This window comes from Terrapene carolina, unplaced genomic scaffold (genome assembly GCF_002925995.2).
Source record: "Terrapene carolina triunguis isolate 2854851 unplaced genomic scaffold, T_m_triunguis-2.0 Scaffold569, whole genome shotgun sequence".
Lineage (NCBI taxonomy): Eukaryota > Metazoa > Chordata > Testudines > Emydidae > Terrapene > Terrapene triunguis.
The window spans coordinates 856335-869847 of record NW_020664920.1 but is presented as its reverse complement, the minus strand read 5'-3'; the positions used below and the strand labels follow the sequence as shown (position 1 = coordinate 869847).

Here is a 13513-nt window from a genome sequence, read left to right as displayed (position 1 = left end):
ATCAGGGGACATGGCTGCAAACTCAATTATTACCCCTGAGACATTTTACTCTCACAGCAGCAAATCCCTGGATCAAACTCAATTTAACATTACTCAGTCAATTTACTAGATATGTGGTTCAATGCAGTAGACTGCACTTACCCTGCCTCAAAGCAATTACTTTTTATGGCAGCTTCTAACTTTTCTTCTCAGTGAAAATATGCCCTCTGCAATTCCACATGTGGAAGAGTGTGAAATTGGCTTGTAAGTTACATGCTGCCTCTTACTAACATACAGCACAGCCTCATATAATAAGCACAAAGAGCTTGGTACCTGATCAAATCTTGTGGCAAAGAGATTGAGAGAAGTCACTATTCCACCATTTGGGCCCAGACCATATCTGGACACACAGCTCAGGAAAGCAGGTTATAGAAATGTTAATAGGCTTTTTTCCCAAACCTGGTACTACTTGCTTGTTTACATAAGTGTCTGGCATACTCTTGGACTAACAGTAACAAGTAAGAGACAAAGCCCCGGCCCTGGAGAGTTTACAATCTAATTTCCTAGGTGATGCAACCAATAAACGATAGGAAAGGACAGGGTTTTCATCAGTACATTGTAAAGAACTTTACATCGTTACCCCATTTTTCATATGGGAAACTGAGACACAGAGCGGTGAAGTCACTTGCCCAACATCACCCAGCAGGGCAATGATTTGTCCCAGTCAAGTGGTCTCTTCACTAGGCCACACACTTGCTATGCGTTTCTGTAGCAGGGTGCTGATGCAAAAGCACTTAATTAGCCCCTGCCCAGTCAGCTCCAATCAGGGGAAACAGATTGGGGCTGATGGAAAAGGCCTGATGCCAGCCTGAGGATTGGCAACACCTGCTGGCCTGACAAGCCAAGGGTTATAAAGACTGGGAGGAGCCAGAAGGCAGGGGACAGCCAGGAAGAAGTCAGTCAGTCAGTCAGGGAGGGAACTGGAGGCCTCCTAGCTGAAGGCTGGCTCTGCCTGTAAAGGAGGAGATTAATCCTGTAAAACTTGTACATAGACGGACACTGGTGGTGGGACGAAGTTAATAAAGACACGGGTGTTGCACAACCCTGAACCCTCTCTGAGCCTTATTGGGGAGGGCAAGCGGGCCCCAGGAAGAGGGGTAGGTCGTGCACCCTGTTACAGTTTCCTAATCACTCTGTCCATTTTGTTACAGTGGAATGGGGATAATGGCCATGCTTAGAAATGTTCGAAGTGTGTAGCTGCTAACAGGGTCAGTCAGAGAAATCTTGTACATGGTCTATGTCCCAAAATCTTAACAGTTGTTACATCATTGTTACAGTAATTTTAAGCATTCAAAGTCTCTCTCTCTCTCTCCTTCTCCAAGCTCTCCCCAACCATTCCCTGAAACATTTTGCCTTCTCACTGGTTCCAGCTCACTCTGCCCTTCCCATGCCATTAATTAACACTGCAGAAGCCATTACCATGCAAGAACTTGCTCCTTGGAGCCGATGGGAACCCCTGTCTCGTTTTCCCCAGGTTCCTTCCAAGTGGGCCACCTCCCCACCCTCACCTGAGCCCCTCATCTCTTCCCATTCCACCCATCCCCATTTATGCCCTTCCCCATAATCACCCCCAAACCTTTTCCCCATTCCCCCTCCCAGCAAGCATCTATAGGTCTTTTTTTCATTCAAATATACTTTGATTACATTCCCTCCAAAGTGAAAAAAAACCCTGAAATAATTAGATTTTAGCAAAATGCCTTCAGATCTTTTTGAGTTTTCTGGCCTACATTGAACTCAAATTGACACTGGCTGAGTGGTCTGGGATCAAAGACTACTGCTTATCCCTTTGAGGTGCAGTAAAATTTTCCTTGTTTCAAACCCCTTTTGCTCCTCGGTCCACATGTGTTCAGCATAACCCATTCAGTTCATGCGCATTAGGCACATGCCTACAATGAGAGCTAAATGCTGTGATTTTTTGGTCCCCCAAAAGGCTAGGGGTATCATGCACTCGGCGGCGGTAACTCCTGAGTGACTGAGATCCTGGGTTATGATCTCAGCCCTAGTTTGATCCTTATCTGTATGCAAATATACAATGGTGGAATTCATGAACCCTAAAATCTGTTTTGGGTTTTTTTGGGTGGGGGGGGAAGCTGTAGGTGAGGAACCCACTTTGTGAAATGACCAAAAATCTGGATCACTAACCCTGTCCCACGCCCTCACGAGGCACAAAAATTTTCAAGGTTATTCAAGTAATAGTGCAGATTTTAGAGCACTTGAGAGTCAAACTTCAAACTGAAAGCTAGTATAAAAGTTAACTCTAGCAGACCTGGCAGTCCGCTATACTGTACGCTACAAGCAGGGCCGGCTCCAGCATGTCTGCTGCTCCAAGCAAAAAAAAAAAAAAAAAAAGCCATGATCGGCGGCGGCAGTTCGGCGGCAGGTCCTTCGCTCCTAGAGGGAGTGAGGGACCTGCCGCCCCTCTCCCTTGGCCGCCCCAAGCACCTGCTTGTTAAGCTGGTGCCTGGAGCCGGCCCTGGCTACAAGCATTAACCCTTTAACTCATCAATACCTACACTATTTCATAACACCATTCTTCCCAGAGATCAAATATCCATAATAAAAGATCAGGCAAATAATAAAAAGCCCATCAAGTCAGGTGTTCAGTCTCCAACAATGGTCAATGTTGGATGCTGCAGAGACAGCTATAACCCTCTCCTTGCACCTAAATCCCAATTTCCATCTGAAGAACATAACATAAGAACGGCCATACTGGGTCAGACCAAAGGTCCATCTAGCCCAGTATCCTGTCTTCCGACAGTGGCCAATACCAGGTGCTCCAGAGGGAATGAACAGAACAGACAATCATCAAGTGATCTATCCCGTTGCCCATTCCCAGCTTTTGGCAAACAGAGGTCCATTGATGGACCTATCCTCCATGAATTTATCTAGTTCTGTTATAGCTTTGGCCTACATCCTCTGGCAAGGAGTTCCACAGGTTGACTGTGCGTTGTGTGAAAAAATACTTCCTCTTGTTTGTTTTAAACCTGTTGCCTATTAATTTCATTTGGTGACCCTAGTTCTTGTGTTATGAGAAGAAGCAAACAACACTTCCTTATTTACTGTCTCCACACCAGTCATGATTTTATAGACATCTATCATATCCCCCCTTACTCATCTCTTTTCCAAGATGAAAAGTCCCATTCTTATTAATCTCCTTCATATGGAAGCTGTTCCATACCCCTTATCATTTTTGTTGTCTTTTTCTGAACCTATTCCATCACAGGAGCACCAACAAGCAAACCAAAGCCCTTGTTTTCCAACCTACCCAGGCCAACCAGTATCCTGGCTTAAATTCTCACTGTGTCTGGCTACATTTTACCCATGAGCAACCCCAAACCCCAACCCTCTCTGTTTTCCTCAGTGTACAGAGATGGTATCTGTGTCTGTAGGAGTTGAGTATGCAGAGGTGATCTTAAGCAAAGGAAAAGGATACTGTTTCATGACTTCTTTGTACTTCACTGTGTCTCTGATATCTAGAAAAGAATAAAGTGATAAAGTCACAACTGAATAAATTATAGTAATGTGATGAGAGGGGAAAGACAGCTCCCCAGGTGTAAGCATTCCCCCTTCCCTCCCTGCCTCAATGAAGGCAGCCAGTACAGGTGGGACTATTTCACAGAGGACTTTAATGCTTCATCGACACTAGCCACCCCCACCATACTTGTAAAACATCACATCGATACACAAGACCTCCAAATAATTTACATGTTTGACAATCACCGTTTGGATTAGATTTGCTTTCAGCAGGGCTAGATCCAGATACGATGGTGAACAGAACATGTGCATTTATCTGGACAGTGAGGGATCCAACACTCTTGAGAGCTGTAAAGCGGGGTTCTCAAAATTCATTGCACTGTAACCCCCTTCTGACAACAAAAACTACTACACAACACCAGGAGGAGGAACTGAAGCTTGAGCCCAACCAAAGCCCAGAGGTTTCAGCCGCCAGCAGGAGGACTGTAACCTGAGCCCAGTGCCCAGGGCTGAAGTCCTAGAGTTTTGGCTTCAGCCCCAGGCAGTGGGGCTCGGGCATCGGCTTTAGCCCCAGACCCCAGAAAGTCTAAGCCAGTCCTGGTGACTCCATTAAAACAGGGTCCCGACCCACAGTTTGAGAACCGCTGCTGTAAAGCAATAATTTATATTTCTCTACTTTGCTTGTAACCCTCTAAATCCACCCCTCATCTAGCATTGCAAATCCTTCGCTATCAACACTCCCTCCCTTTGCCCACTATGTTTCTCACTCTCGTTTTCTAACCTCTCTTTTCATTTTTCAGCCACCCCTCTGTACTCTCCTGTTCACATTCTTTTGTTACCACAATATCATCCCTTCCCCATTTCACAGAAATATAGGAATTACCAGGATGGATCAGACCAGTAGTTTATTTTAGTCCAGTCACCCACATCTGCCTGTAGTCAATGCCAGATACTTTACAGAAAGATACATGACACCCCATAGTTGACAGTTATGGAATAATATGCACAGGGGGAAGTTTCTTCCTAACTTCAGGCAGCTGGTGGTTTTATGCCCTGAAGTAGGAAAGTTTCCATCCCTTTTTAGTCCTAGTGTGATTTTGAATGTGCAAGTTATTCATATAGATATAATCCTTTTTTGAATGAATCCTAACCTATTTAACTCTTTGACACAAAATATTATTGAGGCTATATGCTGTGCAGAAAGTAAAAATTAAACCCCAACAGCCACCCAAAAATTTACTTTTTAAATAAGTAAATATGATACAACACAATCGGTCAAGACACAACTATCTAAGCAGCCACTTGCTTTCACTGTAACTATGGGCATCCTCCCCCACCCACTTACACTTTTGATTTTTTTTTCTTTAATAACTTATGTGGGTTTTTTGATTCACTTAAGTCTATTTAGATTTTAAATTCTTCAGGCCAGCAACGTCTATTATATCTCTGGAATGTGCCTGCCCAGTTCTGAGTGCTATGGAAACAATATCTAGTCCATATGCCTAAGCTAGAACATGGCTGTTCCCAGTGATTAAAACAGACTGAAATAGAAGGGAGAGCCAAACCAGGAAAAGGAAGTCTGAAAGCTTCACTCCCTTACACTGTAGAGGGCAACCTGGGATTAAAGTATCCTCCAATACTCTGTTTAGTCCAATCTGAATATCACAAATGAAGGGCATACCAAACTCTGAAATAACCTCCCCTCATCAAGTGCTTCTTGATAGGCAGTTTATATTTTTTGCTTTTCCAGTTTCAAAGTTGAAAATCTTGTTCACTCATTTGTCCCCTTCTGCAATTCCTTCCACGCCATCCCTTAAAAATAGAATGCTCTTCTCTGAACTATTCTGAAAGGGTATTAGTCTTGTCCTTCAGCTTCCTCCATCAAGACTCCTTCTGTGATGCACAAAGGAAGTCACAAATTGAAAATGGCTAAACTAAGGCTTGGTCCACACTGGGGCGGGGGATCGATCTAGGAAACGCAACTTCAGCTATGAGAATAGCGTAGCTGAAGTCGACGTTTCCTAGATCAAACTAAGTTTACTTACTGCGGGTCCACGTGGCGCAGGCAAGCTCCTCCGTCGACAGCGCTTCCTCCTCTCAGCAAGCAGGAGTTCCGCAGTCGACGGAGGAGCGCTTCTGGGATCGATTTATTGCGTCCAGATGAGACGCGATAAATCGATCTCAGAAGATCGATCTCTACCCGCCGAATCAGGCGGGTAGTGTGGACCTAGCCTAAGTGGCAACTGCCAATAGCTAATATTTATAAATAAAAGAGAAAGCTTTCAAATGCTTCAGAACCACCTCATATTACTACTACTCTTGTCCTTCATTCCTCATTCTCTCCATTGTTTGTTACAGCTTCTTCCAGATTAGACAGCAAACTTTCCAAATCAGGGGCTGTTTACCTGAGCATCAGTACCATGCCCAGAACAATGGGCTCCAATCCTAACTAGAGCCTTCAGTTGCTAGTGCCATGCAAAAAATAAATAAGCCCTTTTCTCCCTAGTTATACCCCGTTAGTCTACCCTAAATAAACCCCTGCATTAGCATTCACTCTTCCAACATGAGATACAAACCCACCTAGCCAACTACCTCACAGCATCCAACTTCCCATTTCTGAACAAAGATATACAAAAACTACAAAAGTATTGAGAATACAGTGAATTACATATCTAGTAAGTTTTGTATCTATGTTTTTAACTAGCAAACTCAGTATTAATCACAACCTGCCTACAACCCAGAGCCCTCTCAATCAGGACCAGGCACCGAGACAGCACTACTAGATACATCTTTCATGGGTAAGGGAGAAAGAGCTCATTCTGCTCAACCCTCAACTGCATGGGACATTATGAACTACTAGGTGTTAGACTTGCCTTAGAAACGTGACTGGGATGAACAAATAGGCTCCGTAGTCAGAGGAGTCTGTATATTAAACCAGCAATGACTAGCCCTGACTCAGCACTTCCTATAACAGGGCTGCACGAAAGGGCATCTGCCCCTCGAGGCAGGGAGCGCAGCGCGAGCTACTCACCGATGTTGGCGGGAAAAGGAAGCTCGTGCACAGCAGGGTCCAGGTTGATGACGTAGGGCGGGGAATTCTGGCTGTGCAAATGGGCAGTGAGCCTCTGGGAGAAGAGGGAGAAATTAAAGGCCAGGACGAGACCTCTCTTCCCCTCCCCCCGCAGACACCTGCCCTCCCCCGGCCCGGGAGATGGCCCCTCCCCCGGGTCTCATCTCGTCACCTGCACCAGGGTGGTTTTCCCAGAGCCCGCCATGCCCAGCACCAGCACGCACACCGGCGGGGCCGGAGCCTCAGAGCCGGCTCCCGCCGGCGCCACCTCTGCCGCCGCCGCCATCTTGCTAATGCCCCTTCCGCTTCCGGAGCAGATCGAAAAGCGCTTCCGGGCGGAAGCGGAGTGTGAGCCCTGGGGCGGGCTGCGGGAAGGAGAGTGACTCACTCCCGGGCGACACGGTACAGCCCCTGCCTATTGACAGCGGCTCCCCCGCCATCGCTCAGCACGGCACCGCTGCCTCTCCCACCCCCGCACTGCCCCGCACGATGAGTGCTGCACGGGGCGGCGGCAACACCGAGAAGACAGTGGTGGGGTAACCCATCCAGCGGGTGCATGAGTAGACGGGCCCTGGAATGGTGGTTTTATTGGCCATGAGTATGTGCTACCTGTGGAAAGAGGGAAGGCAGGAAGGTGAGGTTGGGGAAGGGGAGGGAGGAATTCCATGAAAGATCGGGGAGGAGAGGAGTTAGCGCAGAAAGGGGAGAGGAGGATAAATTCATTCAAAGATTCTAAGGCCAAAACGGATCATTGTGATCACCTACATAAGAAAGGCCGTACCAGGTCAGACTGATGGTCCATCTAGACCAGTATCCTGTCTTCTGAGGATGCCCATGCCCAGTGCCAGACACTTCAGAGGGAGTAACAGAGGGTCCTGTGGCACCTTTAAGACTAACAGAAGTATTGGGAGCATAAGCATCTGAAGAAGTGAGGTTCTTACCCACGAAAGCCACAGGACCCTCTGTTGCTTTTTACAGATTCAGACTAACACGGCTACCCCTCTGATACTTCAGAGGGAGTGAACAGAACAGGGCAATGTATTGAGTGATCTACCCCCATCATCCAGTCCCTGCTTCTAGCAGTCAGAGGTTTAGGGACACCCAGAGCATGGATTATATCCGTGACCATCTTGGCTAGTAGCCATTGTTGGACCTATCCTCTATAACTTATCTATTTTTTTTAACTCAGTTATACTTTTGTCCTTCACAACATCTCCTGGCAATGAGTTCCACAGGTTGACTGTGTGTTGTGTAAAGAAGTACTTCCATTTGTTTTAACCGAGCCTATTCATTTCATTGGGTGACACCTGGTTCTTGTGTTATGTGAAGGGGTAAATAACACTTCCTTATTTACTTTCTCCACACCATTCATGGTTTTATTGAGCTCTATAATATATCACCTCAGTCATCTCTTTTCCAAGCTGAACAGTCCAAGTCTTTTTAATCTCTCCTCATATAGAAGCTGATCTATGCTTCTAATCATTTTTGTTCCCCTTCTCTGTACTTTTTCCAGTTCTAATATATCTTTTTTGAAATGGGGCAAACAGAACTGCATGCCTTATTCAAGGTGTGGGAGTACAGTGGATTTATATAGTGGCATTATGATATTTTCTGGCTTATCATCTCTTTCCTAATGGTTTCTAGGATTGTTAGCTTTTTGACTACCATTGCATATTAAGCAGATATTTTCAGAGAAGTATCATAAATGACTCCAAGATCTTTCTCCTGGGTGGTAACAACTCATTTAGACCCCATAATATCACTGCCTTGTTTACACTAGGCTTTTGTCTAAGGTTCTTGTATGGCTGGTTCCTATTTTTACAGTATCTGAGAACTTCACCATCTTTATCCTCACAACACCACCATGAAATAGAGAAGTATTATTATCCCCATTTACAAATGGGGAACTGAGGCACAGATAGGCTAAGTGACTTGCTCAAGGTTACCCAGGAAGTCTCTATGGAGCAGAGAATTGATCTCAAGTCTCTCAAACCTTAGGCTTGTGCTTCAACCATTAAACTAGCCTTCTATAACACATTAGCTAGCATGGGAGTTTTAGGTTGGACACTAGGAAAAACTTCCTAACTGTCACGGTGGTTAAGCAATGTAATAAAGTGCCTAGAGAGATTGTGGAATCTCCATTGTTGGAGATTTTTAAGAGCAGATTAGACAAACAGGGATGGTCTAAATCAGAGGTCTCAAACTCCCGGCCCGCAGGCCATCTGCGGCCTGAAAACCTCCCCAACGTGGCCCGCGGGGCTCCAGCAATTTTGGGGCCAGGTCTCTCCCTTGGCCTCACCTGCCGCCCCGGGGCACTCCCCCCCCAGCGATTTAAAATGGCTCAGGGCCCCACTCACCACTGGCAGCGCACCGGAGCTGAGCGGCTTCTGCCTGCTCGCTCCACCTGTCTGCCAGCCCCTCCCTGGGGCACAGCTGTGCCTCTACGCGCTGCCCCCGCCCTGAGCACCTCTGCGGCCAATGGGAAGCTGTGGGGGTGGTGCTTGGGGGCAGCAGCTTGTGGAGGCCTGGGCCCGGCCCACCCTGCCTTGGAGCATCAGGTAAGTGCCACATATCCTGACCCCCTCCCAGCAGGGCCATCCAGGGAGGGGGAGGAAGAGGAGAGGGGGGGCAAGTGGGGCAATTTGCCCCAGGCCCCTGGGCCCGGAGGGGCCCCCATGAGACTATAGTATTCTATAATATTGCAACTTTTTTTTATGGAAGGGGCCCCCGAAATTGCTTTGCCCCCAGGCCCTCTGAATCCTCTGGGCAGCCCTGCCTCCCAGAGCCTGCACCCCTCCCGCCCCAAACTCCCTCCCAGAGCCTGCAACCCCACCCCATCCTCCTGCACCCCCTGCCCCAGCCCAGAGCCTGCACCCAGCACCCAAACTCCCTCCCAGAGTCCAACCTCTCACCGCTTCTGCACCCAAACTCCCTCCCAGAGCCTGAACCCTGCACCCCAATCCCCTACCCCAGACCTCCTCCCTAACCCAAACTCCCTCCCAGAGTAGGGTGACCAGATAGCAACTGTGAAAAAATGGGACGGGGGTGGGGGTAATAGGCGCCTATATAAGAAAAAGTCCCAAAAAACAGGACTGTCATTATAAAAATGGGACATCTGGTCACCCTATCCCAGAGCCTTAGGCAGGTGGGGGGTGGAGTTTGGGGGGGCAGGTTCTGGGTGGCATGTGTGACATTATTGGCCTGCTGGGAGGATTTGAGGACTGGCACTGGCCCTAAGGTAAATTGAGTTTGAGACCCCTGGTCCAGATAATACTTAGTCCTACCAGGAGTGCAGGGGACTGGATTAAATGACCTCTTGAGGTCCCTTCCAGTCCTATATGATTCTGTGTTCTAACAACACACTTCTAACTCAAACTAGATGATTATGATTACAATGGTCCTTTCTGGGTTTATAATCTAGGCTAGACAAATCCTAAAGGACACAAATGGGAATGCAGGACCATTATGGTGACAGTTTGATGGCTACTCAAAAGATATGTCCTGAGCTTCTTGTTTCATCTAGTTGGGGAAGGGGGAGAAGTCAAATGAGCCAGAAGGAACAGGTGACCTTGTGATTCAGATGGCTCAGAAGATGATTCAGTCGTAGTTCATGATTAGGAGGAGACTGCACAGGCAGCCTATCTCTCCAGCTCCCATAACTCCACTCCTGCCACCCAGTCCTCACCTGCCCCTCCAGCTGCCAATAGTAATTTTGGCTCAGTGAGCAAGACTCACAGCTGGCCACCTGCCTGGGCATGGCCAGCTAGCTGGGTGTTGAAGGGCTCACAGCAGAGGTGACTCCGAGGAGACTGGTTTTCTTGGGGCTAGGCTAGGCAGGGCCCCAAGGCAAAGGCACGAAGCCTGTGTTTGATGCCACCAAGGGGAGCCAACGGACTAGGGCAGAGGGGGTTGTGGGGATGGCATCAGAGGACGGGGTAAGCGGCCGGGCTGCGGTCACAGGACATTGACTCCTGCTCCTGCCTGCGGGTTGGGGCGGGTCCGCCAGAGTGGGAGGGGGCGTGGCACTCTCGGAAACGGCTGCTCCGGCGGAGGGTTTGACTCTATGGTTGAGGCGCGGTAAGATGAGGTCACCGCCAGCCTGTTTGGGTCACGTGGGTGATCACCGCTGTTTGTGAGTGGCGCAGAGCGATGAGGCGGTAGTGGGGCGCGCGCCATGCGGAGCAGCGGCTGTTCGGTAAGTGCTGGCTGCTCGCCCCCTCTTCCCGGACACTCCCCGCTCCAGGCAGCTCAGTCCCCTCCTCCCCGCGCTGTGCTCCGCGCCGGCCCGTGGGCTCCGGGGGCCAAGTGGCAGCGCCTGGCCGAGCTCGTCCCTCCAGGTCCCCCCCTTTGTGCCCCGCAGCCTTGTGTCAGACGGGGCTGTGAGCTCTCCAGGGCAGGGGCTGGCTCCGTGTCCGGGGCGCCCGGCTCGAGTCACTGGCGTGTTCTCGGCCGGAACGCGGCAGCTGGTCTCTGAAGGTGGAGAAGGCGCAAACTGCAAAGCTGGTAAATAGAGACAACAGCCTGTCATCACGTTACCTTGTATCCCACCTCAGTAGCTCTGTGTCCATCTGTGTCTCGTGCCCTATACTCTCAGGGGTAGGGGAGCATGTTTTGTTCTGTGTTTGGGCAGGGCCTAGCACAGTGGGATCCTGGACCACGACGAGGGCTCCTAGGCACTATGTTACTATAGATAATAACAATCTGTATTAAGAAACTGATCTAGCACAAGTTTGCTTGACTGGGCTAGGGACTGGTCCTATGCTTTGAGCTGCTGGAACCAGGAGAGCATTTGCCTAGATGATAACATTTAAACTTCTTTCAATGACAGTTAAGGCATTCAAATATTATAATGTTGCAGGGCATTGAAAATAATGTGAGTCTAGACAGAGCTTGAGTGTGACATGAGAGCCAGGTCCACGCACCGATCACCTCAGAAAGGGACAGAGCGCTGCATGGACTGGAACTGAAGATACAGGTTTTAGGGAGTTGTATGGTGGAACCAAAATGGCATTCATTCAGATCTCTTGAACCTGGTTAACTGCCCATAGAAACTGTAATAGAGTTTTAGCAGCAGGAATACACTTTTCCACACACAACACATGGACATTTGGTGCTGAGGCTGATCCATCCTTATCCATGTGCATCTGTAAGCACCTTGATTAACATCTCATCAGACACATAACTGCACTGGAATTGTTGATTGTTGTTAATTACAAATACTTCTGCAAGTGTTCAAACAATGTTCAGCAGGGTGGATTTGATTTAAATCCAGTTGATTTAAATCACTAGTCAGGAAGACTTGATTTAATCATGGATTTCTACATAAAAGTGCATTCTTGTTGGTTGTTATAACCTTAATACATATTCTTCACAACTCAGAGATAGATGTAGGTTTCATTTTTAGAAGGTACACACTATACATTTTTAAAGTGGTTACTTTTGAAAACTTTTCAGATTAGTTTTACAGCTATATCAGAAAATGAATGATTGGTTATTTCATTTACCAAAGGTAATTGAAGCAGGTATTTATGAAGTCATTGGGAGGTGAACTATCTCCAATTCAACAGGTTAATCATTAATATTTGGAGGATTTTCTTGCCATGCTGTATTATGAGGAGACCATTACCAGACAGACATTTAAATTGTATTGTTTGCCAGAAGCTGGGATTGGGTGACTGCATGGATCACTTGATGATAACCTGTCTGGTCATTCCCTTTGGGGCAGTTGCCATTGGCCACTGTCAGAGGACAGGATACTGGGCTTGATGGACCTTTGGTCTGACCCAGTATGGCCGTTCTTATATTTAATGAAAACAACATTATTATGTATTCTGGATTTTTTTCTTCATCAGTAAACATAATCTTTTAACAAAACAAACATAGGAATTTTTGAATTTAGTTAAACATTCAAGTTTTTTAAAATCAGGTTTGTTTTTGTTAAAATTGTCTTAACTAAAATAGTTAAATGAAATATTTAAAAAAACAAAAACAAAAATTAAATCGACTATGTCAGCCAGGTCAACATAAGAAGCCTAAAATATTGGCTTCTGCAGCTAACTCAGTTGTCTTCACCTTCATTTTCCTGTTTGTTCATAATCTGGAAAAGAAAAACAAGCTTTCCTGCTTTTTCAGGACCCAAACGATTTCTTAATTTGGTTAAAAGTGAGATTATCACTTCAACAGTCTCTGAATCCAAGTGCTTAAGTGACTTCCACCAGTTCACTGGTGTGACTTTCTTTAAAACATCATCAGCAAACATATATTCCTTGAATGGTTCACCCTTAGCTCTGAAGTTTATTATAGTTGGCATTATGAAGGGATGATTGCTGGATGTCCATGTTATAGCCAACTCCTCCTCTTCAGCAGTTAAGGGTTGACCCTCATATGGAATATTGAGAATATTTGCAAGAAAATGAGCCGGAGATAGTGCTTGTCCCATTCATTTTTTGTAATGCTTGTAATTTAACTCGGTCATTGAATATTTCTCTTTTAAAGATCTCACTCAGTTCCTTCCAAATTTCAACAGCATCAACAATAAAACAGCTATTTCCCTGCATTTTGTTCAAGGCTACAGAAATAGGCTTCAGGGTACTCAGCAGGTGTTCAACATTTCTCTTAAGCACAATGTTGAGAATTTTGGCTGTGACAGTGTTAGGATATAGATATCCAGGCCTGTCTGTAAAGGCCTGTACTTTAGGAATTTACGTGTATTCTGATCCCTTAGCTAGTTATAGAGGTATAAAAGAAAGAATCAAAATCACTGTCTGTCTGTGTAAGGGCCTTCTTGTACTGTGACAGTCTGAGGCTCTGTTCTTAGGCTAAGTAAGGCCTTTGGCTACGCAGCAGAGGCAGCCATAAGCTGAGAAGTGAACGGTCACATCCTCACATTCCAAACTAGTCACATGGAAATAAGGTGCTATTGGGCTGTTA

The 13513-nt window shown here is 46.8% G+C and overlaps 2 protein-coding genes across 3 annotated transcripts in view; one reads left to right on the top strand and one right to left on the bottom strand.

Moving 5' to 3' along the window:
* Positions 1-6856, bottom strand: part of GPN1 (GPN-loop GTPase 1) — a 42580-nt gene extending 35724 nt beyond the window's left edge. For both annotated transcript variants that reach the window (XM_024216641.3, XM_029913276.1), the window contains exons 1-4: positions 6756-6856; positions 6545-6638; positions 3473-3512; positions 313-379 (exon numbers count right to left, since the gene is read on the bottom strand). In XM_024216641.3, the coding sequence (XP_024072409.2) occupies positions 313-379; positions 3473-3512; positions 6545-6638; positions 6756-6788 (234 nt within the window). In that variant the 5' untranslated portion in view covers positions 6789-6856. The remainder of the gene's footprint in view (positions 1-312; positions 380-3472; positions 3513-6544; positions 6639-6755) is intronic.
* Positions 6857-10876: 4020 nt separating this feature from the next.
* Positions 10877-13513, top strand: part of ZNF512 (zinc finger protein 512) — a 57732-nt gene continuing 55095 nt past the window's right edge. The window contains exon 1 of the mRNA XM_026659089.2: positions 10877-11086. The gene's annotated coding sequence lies outside the window, so the exon portion shown is untranslated. The remainder of the gene's footprint in view (positions 11087-13513) is intronic.